This window comes from Carya illinoinensis, chromosome 5 (assembly GCF_018687715.1).
Source record: "Carya illinoinensis cultivar Pawnee chromosome 5, C.illinoinensisPawnee_v1, whole genome shotgun sequence".
NCBI classification, from domain to species: Eukaryota; Viridiplantae; Streptophyta; class Magnoliopsida; order Fagales; family Juglandaceae; genus Carya; species Carya illinoinensis.
The window spans coordinates 49,582,057-49,600,271 of record NC_056756.1 but is presented as its reverse complement, the minus strand read 5'-3'; the positions used below and the strand labels follow the sequence as shown (position 1 = coordinate 49,600,271).

At 36.5% G+C, this 18,215-nt stretch overlaps 2 protein-coding genes across 2 annotated transcripts; one reads left to right on the top strand and one right to left on the bottom strand.

Moving 5' to 3' along the window:
* Positions 1 to 4,363: 4,363 nt before the first annotated feature.
* LOC122310472 (glutathione gamma-glutamylcysteinyltransferase 1-like) lies at positions 4,364 to 8,830 on the bottom strand. Its single transcript, XM_043124342.1, has 5 exons — positions 8,794 to 8,830; positions 6,417 to 6,595; positions 5,817 to 5,980; positions 5,076 to 5,126; positions 4,364 to 4,732 (listed from the first exon to the last, which is right to left on the bottom strand). Exons 1-5 carry the CDS (start codon positions 8,828 to 8,830, stop codon positions 4,477 to 4,479), a joined length of 687 nt encoding a protein of 228 aa, XP_042980276.1. The 3' UTR covers positions 4,364 to 4,476.
* Positions 8,831 to 15,455: 6,625 nt separating this feature from the next.
* On the top strand, positions 15,456 to 17,854 carry LOC122310471. The gene is made up of 3 exons (XM_043124341.1): positions 15,456 to 15,617; positions 16,361 to 17,598; positions 17,749 to 17,854. Exons 1-3 carry the CDS (start codon positions 15,456 to 15,458, stop codon positions 17,852 to 17,854), a joined length of 1,506 nt encoding a protein of 501 aa, XP_042980275.1.
* The last annotated feature ends 361 nt before the right edge of the window (positions 17,855 to 18,215 follow it).

Below are 18,215 nucleotides of genomic sequence, written 5' to 3'. Positions count from 1 at the left end.
CGGCCCGTTTCAGTCCTCCGCTGGTATTGTAGCTGTCGAGACCCACCGTTTATTATTTAGAAAGGGTAAGAAATTAAAGAAAAATGTTTTTATTTTTCTAGGTTTTTATTTTTCTCTTTTCGTTTCATCTATTCATTTCTAGCATTTCTCATTTTGTGTGTTTTTATGTTTATAGATGTGAGATTTGATGTTTATTTGATCTGTATTTTGTGAGATTTTTGGATTGTTGATGTTGTATGTAGCCCCTGATTTTTTGGTTGTTGATAACATCTGAAATGAGCAAGATGCTGGGACTAGTAGGAAGGGGAAAACACAGATGATCTTATTACAATACTATAGTCTTCAGCGAGGGTGTATTAATTCATAAATTTGGTTGGGATGGAGAGGAAAATCATGGACATTATTGTGAATGGGTATTGAGGGAAAGGTTCTACGGATTACATATATAACAAGAAAGAAATACAATTTTCTTTCTCTATATTCTATTTCAAACATTACTTACTAGAGCATCTATGCTTAGTAAAATTGACCTACTCCTCTACTCCAACCTCAACATTTACTTTGGCCTTCATCTACCCCAACATGACAAATGGTTGTTTGAAGTCGCCTTTTTATAGTAACGTCATTTGATGTAAAAAATTCAGGGCAATCTAACTGTACTGTTCTTTCTAGACCACACGTACTTGCCTTGCTCCCTAACTTTTGTTTCATGTCTTTTTGCAACACATGATATCTTTTCTACTTTGGTTGGGAGAAGTAATAATATAGGATCCTTGAGTGAACTGTGAAGCATAGATAATGTGTTGTATATATTAATTTCTTGGTATAGAGAATGTATGTTTATTATTGCATGATTGTAATAAAATGTTGAATTGGAAATTGTGGTTAAATGTTGAGATGACAAATCTTAATAATTTAATTTGAACGATCCAGATGTTTGGAATAAGTTGCTATGTATTTTTTGACTTTAATTTTGAGAATCTCCTGATAATTCTAAAAGGACATCCATATATATAGATGGAAAAAGTAAAAAACATGCATATATAGAGCTTTATTTTGGGGAAAAGAATGAAGAATTCTTATACCAAAAAGATCATTATGAACATTCTTCACAAACATGAATGGAAAATGATATTTTTAATGAAACTTGTTCACAAAACTTGAATATTTCTTAATTTTAATGAAAAAAAAAAAAGGATTACAAGGACCTTTCTATTTTTTTTTTTTTAAATACATAGATAGAATTGGTAGTGTCTGATAGTCCACATTACCCAACTGATCAAGGCAGAGAGAGATAGCTAGCTGGTAATTATAAATTTCTTTTAGATGACTAATTAAATTCAAAACTCGTACAAATGTCATCATGTGAGAATACCAGTGAGGGTGGACTTGAATTGTTATAAGATTCAGTACAGTTTTCAATCAATCTCTGACAGAAGATATATAGCACCATTGCATGCATGCTTTGACCAATTTACTCGTGGACTTGAATTGTTATAACATTGCATGCATGCTATGTTACCCAACAAATGCAAATTAACCAATTTACTTGATAGATCTCAACCTCAAATAACATGTCCAGTTGATCATCAAGAGCTTATAATTAATTCATATAATTACAGGACTGTAACAATGGTGCAGGCTAATGTAGCCTATAAAATATATATAGCCTCCTAATTAAATTTAGAGTTCTTCTATACAACTACCCTTGTTCACTCAACCTTCGCACTCCAGCTTACGTGGCTTTCTTTTTTTTTTAAAAATGAAAACGTGCATTTTGATCAAAAGTTTCATTTCATCTCTCCCCCCCTGCCCCCCACGCCTGTGTGCGTTCTTCTTCTGTATCTTTTCTTGTTTACATGCCCATACAATTTTAGACAACCCAAAATTAATTTTTTAGATTTTAACTCACCATGTCTATAAATAATTGTGCTTTATTGATTGAAAACACCATCTTCCCAATTAGGTGGCAACTCTTTCATCTTTGCTTTTGCATGAAATGCATCATTCTAGTCCCAAATGTTTCAGGAATCAACTTGAGGGTAAACTCAATAGCAGGCTTTCAAAAACTTAAAAGAATTTTAGAAAGAACAACTAAGCAGTATTCTACCACGATTTAGGTGATAAAAAAATATAAAAAAATAAAAAAAATTGTCCTTAGTTTGTTATGAAGATGGAATAAGAAACATATGTAATCAGATAAGAATTTACAAAATGAATAAAAAAAGATAAAACCTTAAATATCCAAAAATTGATATTTATTATATTTGTTTGCCATCTTCCTTTGATACAGAAGTCTAGCCACCCCCTTTGGTGATCTTAGGAAAATAACAAAGTTGCAATAGAAGGTTCCCCTTTAGTCCTCAGAAACCTTGGATAGTTAATCATTTAACTACCATAACATGTCATAGAACTTCACATGCATTCAACCTTATTGAGTGTTGGATGTTTTAGGAATAGAACATTCAAAGAAATGCATGAAATGTCCTCCTTAAAAGGATTTAAAAATTGAGTTAGCAAGTTCTTGATTTGTAATTCGTTTCTGGATTCCTGCATTCATGGTTGCAGATATGCAAAAAATATCATCATCATTGCTTTTTATCATCCCTTACCCCTTGAAAGAAAATGGTAAAATTTTACATGCTGACTTTTTTAACTTGGACCAGGCATTGTATGAGGAGGCAATACACTAGGTTTAAATCCCATGAGAGAGAACCCACAGAGAACTTATTTGAGATAGAGTATGCTAACTATCCTTTGAGTATGCTAACTATCCTCTCAGTCAATCACTTGAAAATTCGATGCATGAAGGTCCTCTTCCATTAAAATCATCAATCAAAAAGGAAGAGGAAGTAGAAATTTTACAACCACCACGAAGATCTTCAGTTGGAAGACCATTACACAAAGCTCTTAAAAAGGTGGAATCCTACAAGGAAGCTCCCATTGAAATTAAAATGCAGAGGACAGAGTGATCAAAATTTTTTCACCCATAAAAGTGAGTGAAGCCACTATATATAGAGCTAAAATCACATATTTGCACATCTTTTTGTGTCTATCTATAAGTTTATGATATCGTTTTTTGTGGTATTTTCGTATCCACATTGGTGTGATTAATCAGTCATCTCAACATTGGTCTTCTACCATTGAATTGTGGGGAGTGTAGAGAATGTTATCTCAGTGTTGGACCCATATGAAGTCAAGCATAACATGCCAATGAAACAGATCTTTTTATTTCTTGGGATTTAGAAGCTTGTGTTCGCATCCACTGTGCTTTTTATATTTGTGAAACTCTAAACATTTGTGAAATTTTATTATATATGTGTAGGAATTTGTTCGTGTTTCTGTTTGCATTTACTATCTTCTTGATCATCTTGCAATGCACAAATGGGTGCCTTTTGATCCTGATCAACTCTCTGGAATGCATTTTGGAGGTTATGATAGAGCATACAAAGTGGGCATTAGCCAGATTGTGCCACTTGTCATTACCGAGATTGTTATGTATTAGAAGTTGTATGGAATGTATGTATAACTACTTGATGAATTTTGGTTGTTTGTAAAAAAATTTGTATAACCACTTGATGAATTTTGAAGTTATCATAGATACAATCCAATTGAAAAATTTGTAAATAAATTTGTATATGAAGTGGAGAATACTTTGAGAGGTTTTCAATAGTGCTTTGATTAAGGTTGTGTTGCTAATGAAAATATATAAGGCAGGGTTTGGAAAAATATTTAGTACTAAACAAGTATTAGTACATGAATTTTTCTTGTACCAATGAAAATGTATAAGGCAGCATCTTGAAAAATATTTAGTACTAAAAATATTTTAGTACATGAATTTTTCTTGTACTAATGAAAATGTATAAGGCAAGTGCTAGAGGAATTTTCCTTGTCTTTCTCGCCTGTTATAAGACTTTGGGGCTATCAGCTAAAGATCACGTAGATCCATACATTGAGAAAGTTACCCCAAATGCTACCTCATTGAACTGATAGATTCCCTATCTATCCACTTAATTTGAGAGGCAAAGCCAAATGGGGGAACTACGCCAAGCATGCATGCTTCCCTTTTGATGCAAATATAATCAGAATTGAGAAAGTGGAAACGCTAGCTTTAAGTAGAAAATAAATGTGCATGGTTGAAGACGCAAGGAATAGCCTGGTCATGTTGTAAAAAAAACATTGATTTTGGTATTCCTTGCCACATTTCAACTCCAAAAATATTGCCAACTCCAAAAATCAGTGAAAAAAATCTTGCCAATGCCAAAAATCACTCCAAAAATCATGCCAACTACACATGCAGAAACGTGAACTTAATATCCATAATAAGCTGTCATAATATAATTCATAGAGAATATATTATACATGTTAGAATCCAATCATTCTATTTATAGTCAAAACTAACACGATACATCTACATTCATAACCAACCATAAACTGCTAAATTTATATCTGGTCATCAAAAGAAAAAGAGAAATGCTAAAGGACACGAAGCTTCTCCAACACCTTGACAGTAACCCTTGCTTTCTCCTCTGGGCTTAAGCTTTGATCACCATCCTCTCGTCTTCGAACCTCTGCAATCCACTTGATGAACTCTCCAAAATTTGATGGAAGTGATGTGACAATAAGATAAAGAACTTTTTCAATATCTTTCACATCTGCCCACTTTAAGAGAAGAGAAACATCATCCATGAGGTATTTTGCAATACCGACCCAACTCTCTTTTTTACAGCTCCACAGGAAGTTCCCAAATGGATAAACATCAGCAAGAGCAATCCAAGATTTCATAAAAGCACAATCACAATCAATAGAGAGAAATAAAATTGACTCAAGAAAAGGAGATAAAGCAAGGTAAAATCATTCAACAAGCTTATAAGACTATCCTAAATTATCTATTACAGTTGAGAAGAGACTTGTTTAATAACGTAGGTGAATTTCTTTTCCCTTCCTTATGGAATGAAGGAAGGAAGCATTGCCATTAGAGATTGATCGTTAAGATAGAGAGAACAAAAAAGTGAAAAATAAAAAAATTTAAAACCATAAATAATAAACCTATATACTAAGGTTTGTGACATACCATGGTATAAAGTAATCCCAGCTCCCTGTGAGGCCTTGATATAAGCATGAAGTAGATAAAAACATTATACGTCAGTTAAAAACACATGATTGACATGAAATGCATCTTAAGATGTAACAAAGCCAATGTAAATGGAAAGGATGGGAGTGTTAGATAAGACTAACACAACTAATTTTCTAGCCTTGCCTGGGAATTATTTATTTATTTTTTTTAGGAAAATGACTGTTTTATTAAAAAACCCTCACTTATGGTGGAGGAAAACCATGGTTACAATCATCACCTTCTGGACATTATCAATAACCACCTTGTTGCAAAAACTGAAAAGAAACTCATTTTCAACCTAGATAAGGAATCTGTCCATTGCCAAGGCACCTCTCATTGTTCATGGTAGCTCATTCCAGCCTTGCCTGGGAACTTAATATGTTGAAGCCAATTTTAAACTCCTAATGAACATTACCAACTATACATAGAAAACCTTGATACATTCCTTTGTTAATCAAAGATAATTTAGGATTTCAGTGTTTGAGAATCGAGAGTTCCCCAGTCAGTGGAATATATCTATTGAAAATGGTTTTGCAAAACATCTATTAAGAAGTCAGCTTCTCCTCTAAATTGAACAAAGGTATAAGAATCCCATCAATGCAGTTTCTCCAAAAAAGATGCTTCCAACATAATACATAAAAATACCTATGGTTAATTGATGTAATAAAGTTAACTGAAGAAAATTTAAGCAAATGCCTACCCTCTTTGTTGTCCTGTTGATTTGTCAACATAACCCATCGCTTCCCAAAGAAGTGAGAGAGGAACCCAATGAGGAGGATATTTAAAGTGTGCAACATCCAATACTAGTGCCATGTCCCTTCCAACTTGGTAACCACCAATAGGCGAAAAATGACCACTTCTTGTCTGTCAAAAAATTTGATAGATATTTTCGTCAATTCTTTCACATGGAAAATAGTGCACCAAAATTGGATCTATATGAGTTACTTGAGATCCCAAATAGTCGATGAAAATGTTCATAACTCATTTTTTTTAATATATATAAGTAAAAGAAAATTTTTCATAACTCTTTTGTATTGCATATCAAGAACTTGAAATGTTAAATAATAATAATAATATCATTGCAATGCCCGTTCAAAAATATTTATGCAAAAACACATGTCAATTCCGTATTCCCTGTTTTTGTACATATGTGGTAGTGGGAGGTAATGCATTATCAAATTCACAACCTAAAATTTTCACTATTCAATGCACACCAATAAATGCACAGGCAGTCAAATAGAGAAAGAAGAAAATTATGTATGGAAATAATAGGTAAGTAAATAAATCTTCCAATAATTACTTGCTTGAGAGCTAATCTATCATATGATGAGATCACGTGACAATCATCCGAAACGAAACATCTCATTACATGTTTACGGAAGTCTTCAAGGGTGCTTTGGTTTGTGCAAAAGGCTTCAACTTTTACTCCAGCACAATGAGCTAAACATACGGGCTTTCCAAATGAGAAACTTCCAGCGGCTTGAGGTTGAAGGAGAGAAGGGGTGAGAGAGAGAGAGAGAGAGAGAGAGAGAGAGAGAGAGAGAGAGAGAGAGAGAGAGAGAGAGAGAGAAGGGGTGAAAGAGCAAAAAAAAAAATGTAGAAACTCTGAGATAGAGACACATAATTTTATTTAAAAAAAAACATACCTTTGAGGATGAATCGATCCAGCGGCTTGGGGCTAAAGGAGAGAAGGGGTGAGAGAGAAGAGAAGGGGGGTGAGAGTTCTAGCTCGAGAGGGAGAAGAGCGTTTGAAACTAAAGGGGTTGATTTCTAGGGTTCGAGACTAAAGGGGGTTTTGGTGTCGGGGTGAGAAAGAAGCTTCAAGTGGGAGGGAGGAGTTGAAATAATGAGAAGTTTGAGGGAGAGGTCTAAGAATGAAGAGGGAGAATGAAGTGGGAGAACGAAGCAGCTCAAGTTTCAATTTGAGTAGAAAACCGTGAGATGGTGATGAATCGGGTTCGCCACGTCAGGATTGTGGCGTGGGCTAAGAAAACCAGAGGTTGGGTAGATTTTAAGGGGATTAGGGATGTTTTGGAGACTCAGATTAGAAAGAAAATCTTGTAAATAACGGTGAGATAGTTTAACTTGAATATATTTGAAGTTTAGAAAAAGAGAGATAAAAACTTGAATACAAAATATTAAAAAGTTAAAATATTATAATAAGATAATTTTCTAATATTATTTTTATTTAGAAATTTAAAAAGTTGAAATTATTTTTTATTTGAAAATTTGAAAAAGTTGTAATGATTAGTTTAAAAATTTTTTATTTGAATTATGTTGGGAAATAAGATGAAATGAGATCAAATCAGAATTTTGTGTCTTATCTAAAACCACAAACCTGCCAAAATGAGATGAGGTCAGAAATTTGTGAATAATAATAAAATTATTTGAGTTATAATGTTTTATGTGGTTTTTAAAAAAAGAAATAAAAATGATTGAATAAAAATATTATAAAATTATAATATTATTTTTAATATTATATTTGTTTTGGGATTTGAAAAAATTGAATAATTTTTTTAATTTTATTTGAAAGTTTAAAAAAATTATAATGATTAGTTTGAAAAAAATTGTAATGATTAGTTTAAAAATATTTATATTTAAATGGAATTTAAGAAGAAAATGAGATGAGTTAGATTAAAATGAAAAACATTACTTGACATCCCTAAGAGTTTCTTAATTAAATTTCAGTATAAAGATATAACTTTTCGGATAAAAAAAAAAAAACAACATAAAACAAAAAACTTTACACTCGACCTATTATTTTATTGAAGAAATTTTTGATATTTGAAAGTATGAGTGTAACCAGTCTGGTTTTTTACATCTTTTATAATCGAACCAATATATACCATTTTTTAGATTTGAAAAACCGACACCACACCGGTTATACTCCTAAATCGATATTTCTAATTTTACTAGTTCCAATCTGATTTGGTCCACTTTTTCCAGTATATTATATAGTATATATAATATAATACATAATAATATTGTGATAATATATTATAGTATATTATAATATATATTATAATTGTATTATAGACTATAGTGATACGTTATAATATATAATATAGTGATATATTATAGTATATAGTGATTTAATATTAGTATAACTATTAATATAATATACTATAGTGATATAAGATTTTAAGATTTAATATTATATTAATTAATAATGTATCATATAATATAAAATTATTTTATATATAATTTAAAAAATCATATAAAAAATATTTTATGTAATATAAAAAAATTAAATATATATATGGACCGGTTCGGTCTGGTGTTAAAAAAAAAGGGATTGATTTTGATCGGTTTTGAGAAAAATGAAACTGATACCGGACCGAACCAAATCCAGTACCGAACCAAACCTGCCAGTTTGGTTCGGTCCGATTCGGTTTACCGGTTCATCATTTTTTTTCCGCTCCTATTTGAAACAATAGAATCTTAAATATGAGATCTATAGTTCATTCCTAAATTATTTGCGGAAGTAGTTTTAGAAGGGAGTTTATATACTCAGCCAAGCCAAGCCAAACTAGCCCAAGGGAACATGAGGCACGTGATTTGGTAGGTCAAGAAATGAAAGGGAGTAAACCCAAGTCAGCCTATGAGTGGAGAAATACGTAACATACACTCAGATACGCTGCATTAATGAGGGAAGTGCGATGTCAAATAGCCAGCACCAAGGGTCAAGTTCTTGTCACCAGCAAGAACGACCATATTAAATGCGATGTCATGTTGTTCATAATAATGGTTGATCATTACAATGACAGACAAGTCAAGGATCCCTCAGGGGACAGGAGTATAAATAAGGAGTAGGCAAAGGAGACAGGTTAATCACTCTAAATAAACTTTTAGCTCTCTCTCTTTTCTCCAGTAGACAAATATTATAAATTTAGCAATGGAGGTGTCACGAACACACCAAACCATCCCTTTCTCTTCTTTTACAGGTACCCTGCGTGGTTCAGAGCTGGTGGTTACCAAACATGCATTAACAGTTGGCGTTGTCAGTGGGATCGATAGTTATTTTGATCTAACAGTATCACCATGCCTTTCATATGCAAGCCACGATGCATTAAGTTACGTTGAAGAACATAAAAGGAATGTTTGTAGAAATGGAAGAATGCCTGAAGAAAATGGCCTCAGATATGAAGGCCCTCCAATGAGAGAACAAGGCGTTGAAAAAAAAGAAATGCCAAGTTCAGAGAAGGCGCCGAACCAAGTCGAACTGAGTGGATGGAGGATGAATCACAAATGCTGGCAGGGTATTGCCTGAAGACGAAGAATGCAAGAAAATGGGCAACGAGTTGTGCAGCCTCATGGCCAAATACGAGGAAATGGCAAAGAGAATTGGGGGATCGTTCTCAGTGGACTAGCTACTCAACAGCACATACCTATCTTACAATGCAAAAATGGTGGCCATCCCACTTCCACCTAAGTTTAGAGCTCTCCAAATAGATATGTACAATGGGTCTAACGACCCCATCGAACATCTGGAAACATTCAAGACCCACATGACGCTGCACGACTTTCCTAGCGAAATCATGTGCCGAGCGTTCCCTTTAATGCTTGAAGGGCTCTGCCCGGGCATGGTTCAGAGACCTATAGCCAAGTACCATCCACAATTTTGAGGAGTTAGGCCAGAAATTCCTAACACAGTTCATTGCTGCCAGAAAGAGAAGGTGATCGGAAGCTTATCTACTCACTGTTAAACAGTTAGAAGAAGAAAGCCTAAAGGTGTATTTGTACCAGTTTAACAAAGAGTGAATGACCACGAATGATCAAGATGAGAATATTATGCTGGCGGAGCTCTTGGGTAACATCTAGCCTCGAAGCCCCTTTATGGCAAAAATAGTGCGAAGGACCCTGGCCATTATGCAGGATTCCATGGACATAGCTAACAACTTCGACAATGTTGAAGATACCCTTAAAGCCCTAACTGCCTTGAGACGTGCAGAAGCAGAGTAGACAGAGAGGGAACCCAATTGGGCGCCAGTACAAAAACCCACGAGAAGGAACCGAAGGTGAAGAAGGGGGCAACATGAGAAAAGAAGCGATGGTGACACTGCCCCTCGAAAGGTGCACTCAAACACAAACGTGCAAACGCGGGAAGAGGACCGATCGTAGGAAGACAACGGCTATGACTAGAGGGCTCACAAGTATTGCACCTATCACAATACAAAATGACACCAGACCGAAGACTATCACTACCTGAGGAAAAAGATGGCAGAGTTCCGAGAAGAGATGCTCAGACATATGGGCACCCACTCTTGTTGCCCCCTAGGCAAGCAATTGGAGAATGGCAAAAACCAAGGCAGGAGGATTGTCGAAGTGAAAGCTCAGGGAGGAGGGTGAGGAGCATTAGGGGAAGAGTAGAAAGTCCTCCACAGCTAAACCAGAACAACAAGTTGTTGGACGATATCCATTCCATAGCCGAGAGACGTGTCCACATCCAATAGGAAAGCAAAAGCTAAAGGTGAGATATGAGGAAGTCTTCAACATCGAGAGGCCACTCAAGCAGGCCCTGATAAAAAAGACCCCAACAATCTCCTTTGATGATGCCAACTGTGAAGGGCAATTCTACTTGCATGATGACGCCTTGGTAGTAACGATTTTGGTGGCCAACTTCACTACTAGGAGGATATTGATAGACAGCAGTAGCTCAGTCGACATCCTCTTCTGGGACACCTTCGTCAAAATGGGGATCATCCAGGATTGATTATAACCATCGCCCACGCCACTGAGGGGATTTTTTTGGCTAGACAGTACAACAATTGGGTTCCATAACCCTTATTGTGACCGTCGAAATGGGAAAAGTCACAATGAACACCGTGGCAGATTGCCTCATGGTCAAAGTCCACTACCCTTACAATGCCATAATTAGGCGGCCAACGCTGAATACCTTGAAGATGGTGACCTCGACGTACCATTTAAAGACAAAGTTTCCAATAAAGGAGGGCGTAGGGGTGATACATGGCGAACAAGTGGTGGTGAATGAATGTTACGTGTAAGAGGTAAAGAGCGAGAAGGGCAACAGGCACAAGATGGAGTAGCTGATGTGCAAGAAATCAGCCTCTTTATCTAAAGCAGTCCAAAGCTCGACCAAGGGTCAACAAAGTAAAGGCCCGTCAGGCCAGGAGGTCGAGATGTATCAAGGACATAAAGAAGTTCCCTCTTTGGTTAAATAGCTCCTTATATAAAGAAAAATTGATAAACTTAATAAAAAGTATAATATGTGTGTATGTATATGTGTGTATGTGAAGGAATGTTACAACATGTCTTCTCACCACCTAGTGCGGTCGAGTCCATGTCCTGCCTGGCTATCTAAGTTGATACTCTTTGCTTGCACCGCGACGATTATAGGAGAAAACACCTATCCCAAGTGCCTTAGTCTCTCCTCGCCACCTAGCATGGTTGAGTCCATCTCCCTCCTGACTATCTAACATATGTCCAGCATGCGTGACAGGCTTGGTCTAGGACTCCCACCCACGTTAAGCCCTGGTAAGCAGCATGCACATTTTCGAGAGACACCCCATGGGATATAGAGCTCAGTTGGGTCCTAAGTTGGGTTGGGGCTAAAGACATGTAAATTGTCAAAAACAATGGTAGACAAGCAAAACACAAAGCACACAACTATATAAAGAAACGATGCCAAGAATCACACTTATTATGCATTCAAATGTTGCCAAGTACAAAATTCAATGTTCTTAAGCGGGGTGAAAGAGAGAAAAATTACATAAAAAAGGAAAATATCCACACTCAAGGGTGAGGAGCCAGTTCGGGAAAGGCACCAGGCATTAAGTTCCAGCATAAGGAATCGAGGGAGTCAAGATAATCCCGGGTAGAAGCAAACATGGCCAGGTCTAAGGTCCTAGAATTGTCTTGAGGGCTCACCTCCATGTGCCCCCCCATCCTCTCTAACTCCCTAGTCCCCTCACCCGGTCCTCGTAGAACCTCAGCTCCTTCTTGAGTGCAAATCCTATGCCTTGTCCTTGTATCTTTGGAGTGTGGCATTCTTCACCCTAAGCAGCTCCTTCTTGAACTGAAGCTCACCAATGCTCTTCTCCAAGTCTTGACAAGCTTCCCCAACTTCTGCCAATGAGGCGACATAGTCTAGGAAATGATCTTGGGCCTCCTTCAACTCCTTCTCCAAGCAAAGTGCCTTACTCTACTCTAGGTGCCCTTCCTCTTCAATGGCCCTGGCTTCAGATTGGTGGTGAACTGCCCCTGCTACAACTCCTCCACACCTTTTTAGAGGTTGGAAGCTTCCCTACGAAGGTGAAAGATGAGCTCTAATAAGAATGTGTTGCAAGACTCTACTTCAACAAAGGCCATCTCAGCATGCTCATTTGCAGCTCAAAGCCTGAACATTTTGTTGAATGCCCACTTACTGAGACTCTGCAAGGCCCAAGCCTCGTCCTCTACCTTGGTTCAGCCATCCATGACCCAACCTACCAGAAAATCAAGTCCATGCTAGGTAAAGTCGGTTAGAAAATGAAGACAATAATAACTATTACTACAGATTGAAGAGGAAAAAAGCCCTACTAGAGAAAATGATACTCCTAGGATGGTCAACCACCTCTAGTATGGCTTCAACCCTTAACCCATTAACACCAGGTGTCGTGGATGCTCAAGGTGTGGAGTGCTGCATGGCTTCAAGAAACACCACCTCTAACTCCGTGATGTCTTGGTTGAGACCAACCTCATCTTTCTAGTCGCTAGATTGGGTGGAAGGGATGTGGCCTCAAGGTACTCCCAATTGGGGGTGGCCTCCTCGTCCTCCTGACCATGTCTTTTCTTCCTTCCCCCTCCCCCTCGACGGGGCATCGAATAGCCTTTTCAAGCCCCGAGGAACAGGTGGCTCCAGCAAGAAATGGAGGCCTGTCACATGAAACTGATCTAACGCCCCCAAGAACTAGTCAATGTTGCACCAGACAAGAGGGCGTCATTCCAAACTTCCTCATAGTGATCTCAGACCCAGGAATACACCAACTATATGCAAGCCCGCTATCACTCATGAAGATGCACCATGATCCTTTATTTGTTAGGGACGATCCTCTAGTTGGACTGAATGGGAAAGTCCTGGGAGGCAGCTTCATTGGCAAGAAACTCCCATCTTTGTTGCCCGACAGAAAGAAGAATTTACGTTGCTATTGCTTAGTGATGAAGTGCTAAAACTACATGATTAAGTTACTTAAGTGAATAGATTGTTTAACCAAAAATGATTTAAGTACTTAATTATGCAGTAGATTATGACACTTGAGTAAATTGATAAATTCTAATATTTTGCACTTAAAAAGTTTGAAATGTAGCTGGCACACTTCTATTGTTAAGACACACCAAAGTTGGTTTTTCCAATTTACCCTTGTATGCTGAAATATTAACTCTAATAATGTAGGGTAATTTTGGAACTAAGCAATTAAAGCTAGCCGACAACACACTTGGAAAAAACAGCAGCACGCATCACGCACGGACAACCATCACGCTGGACTGCAGGAGCACGCCGAAGATACCTGCAGAGGAAATCAACGCAGAAATTGGGGGCAGTTTATTTTTATTTATTTTTTCTGAGTTTATTTTTTCATAGAGGAGAGTTGGTAGAAGCAGACGCTCTCCAGTGTTTTTTGTGGATTTTTATGTCTTAGTTTTTAGTTCTTGAGTTTTGAGACCTTAGTCGGCTAGAGGAGCCTTTTACGTTTACGAAACTCTCTCATTGAGTCCTTTAGTTTTTCTTTTTCGTTCAGACCGTGCAGTGGCTGGCCCACTTTGTTTTTGGGGTCGGCATAGTAGAGCAGATGAGGAGTTCTTAGTTTTTTTCTACGTTTCTTGCTGCTTTTGCTTTTCGTTCTAGACCTGAGAAATTGTGGGCTTTGTTTGTTTTTTTTTCTTTACATTTTTTTTAGTTGATTTGGTTGCAGAACAGAGGGACGGAACTCTCTCTCGGTTGGGAGATTTTTTTATTGTTATTTTTTTTCTGTTTCATATTACTGCTTCTTCGTTTCTTAGTTTTTAGATTTTTGGTTCCTTCAGCTGGGTTGTTCTTCTTTTATCTTTTCTGCATTTAGTTTCTTGCATCGGCTTGTTTCTTTTTCTTTTTGGCAGTTTAGTTTCCTTTTCATTTTGCTTCAGATGGAAGCTGGGAACTCTCTCATTGTTTTATTCATTTTTATTTTTATTTTTTTTCTTTTCCCTGTTTTTGTTTAGAACTTGGGCAGAGACGGCTGGAAGCTCTCTCTATCATTTTATTTATTTTGTATTTTTTTTCTCTGGGTTCTTTTTGAAGATCTTAGGTGGTGACTTCTAACTTTCTATTGTTTTCTTTTTTCATTCTTTCATTTACTTCTCCTTTTAACATTCAGCTACTACTTTATTTTTTTGGTCCTTCAAGTTCATTTTATGACGGCTTCTGCATTTAATCTTTCCGTAGTTTGACTTTGGGGCAGAGTTTTTTTTTTCTTTCAGTAGTATTTTTCCTTCAGTTCTTCATTGGGGCAGTGTCGTCTTCGTTTATTTCCTTTTGTTGTCAGTTCTTTTTTTCTATTTATTTATTTTGGATTTCTTTATCTCTTACATTTTAGTTGCTAGAAATATCATGTGTAGCTAATTTCTGAAACTTGGGTTGTGGACTGAGATTTGATTTATTTTGGGTTCTAGTTTAATGTCATATTTTGTTGATAAATGTTGATATCACTATATTACTAGTCGGATTTGAATTGAAAATAAATTGCGGCTCTTGCTCTTGATTTGTTGTTGACGTAAGGCACAACAAAAGCTTGAAAATTATCAAGGCTTCTCTCAATTGTTTGTTAATGTGTGTTTGGCTAGTAAAGTAGAAAATCCCTTAGGAAAATATTGCAAAAACTTGAGCTTAACCTTTTATCTTCCGTTTATCAATGACTTGATTGGGTTGTTAATCGAGAAAATTATCTAGGATTCGAAATAAAGAGAGTCTCATACCCAACCCAAGTGTTTGTTAATTTGCCATTTTTATTAGAAACTTTAATTTCAGCTTTGATTAATATTTTTTTGCGGGAATTGAATTCACTATTTTCTTTCTTACCTCATCTTTGATATTTTTTCACAAACGCTTTGATAACCCTTTGTCCCTATGGAATATGATCCTGGACTTATCCTTGTATTACTTTGACGGCTTCTACGCTTGGAAGACAAAATTATAAGCTGATCAAGTTTTTTACGCTGTTGCTGGGGACAACAGGTGTTTGTCAAAGCATTCTCTTTTTCCTGAGAGGACGTTTATGGAGCTGTGAACCTCTTCACAGTCTGGGTGATATCTTTACATCTCATTTTACTTGTTTACTTTTATCTTGTTTTGTGCTGAACTTGCATGTCTGGTTGGGCTAGAGATAGCACATATAGACTTGCTAGGACTGAATCATCAACCTCATCATCGAGTGCATCATCTGTTTCTCTTAATTCAGCATTTGAATCATCATTTGACACTCATAGTAACATGGCTGAAGAAGAAGAGCATCATGATAGGGAAATGGTAAGTCAAAACAGGACACTTAGAGAGTATCTTTAGCCTGTTAGGACTAGCACCCCTTCTTGCATCATTTTACCTATTAATGCAAATGCTTTTAATTTCAAACCTGGGATGATTTCATTGCTACCACACTTTCATGGTATGGACTCTGAAAATCCATACTTGCATATCAAAGAGTTTGAATAAGTGTGTTCCACATTTATGGATAGAACATGCATTGAAGAGGTCATAAGATTGAAATTGTTTCCATTTTCCTTGAAAGACAAGGCTAAGACATAGTTGAATTCCTTAAGACCAAGATCCATTGGGACTTGACAAGAAATGCAAACTGAATTTTAAAAAAAAAATTTCCCATGCATAGAATCAATGCCTTGAAAAGACAAATCATGAATTTTTGCCAAAAGGATGTGGAAACATTTTACCATTGTTGGGAACGATTCAAAAACCTCCTAAATGCATGTCCTCATTATGGATATGAGAATTGGAGGGTCATTAGTTTTTTCTATGAGGGGTTGCAACAAAAAATGAGACAATTTGTAGAAACCATGTACAATGGTGAATTCTTCAACAAAGGGCCCGAGGAAGCATTTGAATATTTTGACTATTTAGCTGAAAATGCCCAATCTTGGGATGTTTCTGACTTGTATGATAGATTTGAAAATCAAAAATGTGTTAGTGGGGGTGGTAAATACCACTTGAAAGAATCTGATGATTTACATGCTAAGCTTGCATTGATGTCTAAAAAGTTAGAGTCTTTAGAGCTTAAGAAAGTGAATGAAATGCATGTTTTGCCATCAATTGAAAAATGCAACATATGTGAAGATCCAGGGCATGTGACTAATGCATGCCCAACAATTCCTGCTTTTAAAGAAGTGTTACTTGATCAATCCAACCTTGTGCATATGATCTTTAAAAAATTTTCTAGACCTTACTCTAATACTTACAATGCAGGTTGGAGAAATTATCCAAATTTCAGCAGGAAGAATGAACAACCTGGGCCATCTACACAAGGACAAAGTCAATATACCCCATATGGAGTAGCTGGCCAAGGGTCGGGACCCTCTTACTTTGCAAATCAGCCCTCTCCAATGCAGAAAAAGGGAGTGGAAGATTCCATTCAGCAACTAACTGTTACCCTACAACAGTTTATGCAAAATCAAGCCACAGTCAACAACCAGAACGCTCAAGCCATCAATGACATCAAAGGGACCCTTACTAGAGTAACCACTACTCAAAGTAACCAAGAGAAAGGCAAATTTCCCGCTCAAACCCAACCCAATCCACAAGTGCAAAGTCAATCATCTCAGAATAATGGTGAAGGGGCCAATGTGAAATCAGTGAAAGCTATTACAACTTTGAGGAATGGTAAGGTCGTGGATATCTCTGTCCATAGTACAAGAAAATCAGGTAAAGAAGCTAACCCTCATCTAGTTAATGGTGAGCCAAGCACTTCAGATTCAAATAATGATGCATGTCTCATTCCTGCACCTTTTCCACATCGTTTGCTTTCTTTGCATAAAGAAAAACAGCATGCTAAAATCTTAGAAATTTTTAAGCAGGTTAGGATTAACATTCCACTTCTTGATACTATTAAACAAATTTCTGCTTATGCTAAATTTCTGAAAGACTTATGCACTGTGAAATGCAAATTATATGTGCAAAAAAAGGCTTTTCTCATTGAGCAAGTTAGTGTCATTATTCAAAACCACACACCACCTAAGTACGAGGATCCTGGTTCACCTACCATTTCATGTGTCATTGGAAATTCTAAGATTGGTCAGGCCTTGCTAGACTTAGGTTCGGGGGTTAATTTGCTACCTTATAGTATGTATGAACAATTGGGGTTAAGGGAATTAAAAGCCACTTCAATCATTTTGCAGCTTGCCGATAGATCCATAAAAATTCCTAAGGGTATTGTTGAGGATGTCTTGGTCCAAGTAGATAAATTTTATTACCCTGTGGATTTTGTGATATTGGACATGAAGTTGTCATCCCACTCAAAATCTTCACCATCGGTGATTTTAGGAAGACCATTCCTAGCAACTTCTAATGCTATAATTAATTGTAGGAATGGTGTTTTAAAATTAAGTTTTGGAAATATGACTTTAAAACTGAATATCTTTAATTTGTGCAGGCAATCTCAAGAACTTGAAGACATTGAAGAAGTCAATGCATTGGAATCCTTACTTGTTGAAAATTCTTTGTTAAATTACAATTGTGATAAACTTTGGGAGGATTAGAAGACTCCCTTGATTTAATTGATTCCACTAATCAATTTTCTTCTCTTTGTGCTGCTGGAAATTCAAATGAGATGCAGTGGAAACTCAAATTTGAGCCACTACCAGCACTACAAGCCTCGGCACAGCCCTCCAATGAGAAGACCCCAATGCTGGAATTAAATCCATTGCCCTCAGAGCTGAAATACGCCTATCTCAGACCAGAAAAGTCATTTCCAGTGGCGATTTCTGCACTTTTAACTCCTGACCAAGAAAGCAAGTTGCTGAAAATTTTGACACAACACAAATTAGCCATTGGCTAGTCCATTGTTAACATCAAAGGTATAAGCCCTTTCATCTGCACACATAGGATATATTTGGAAGA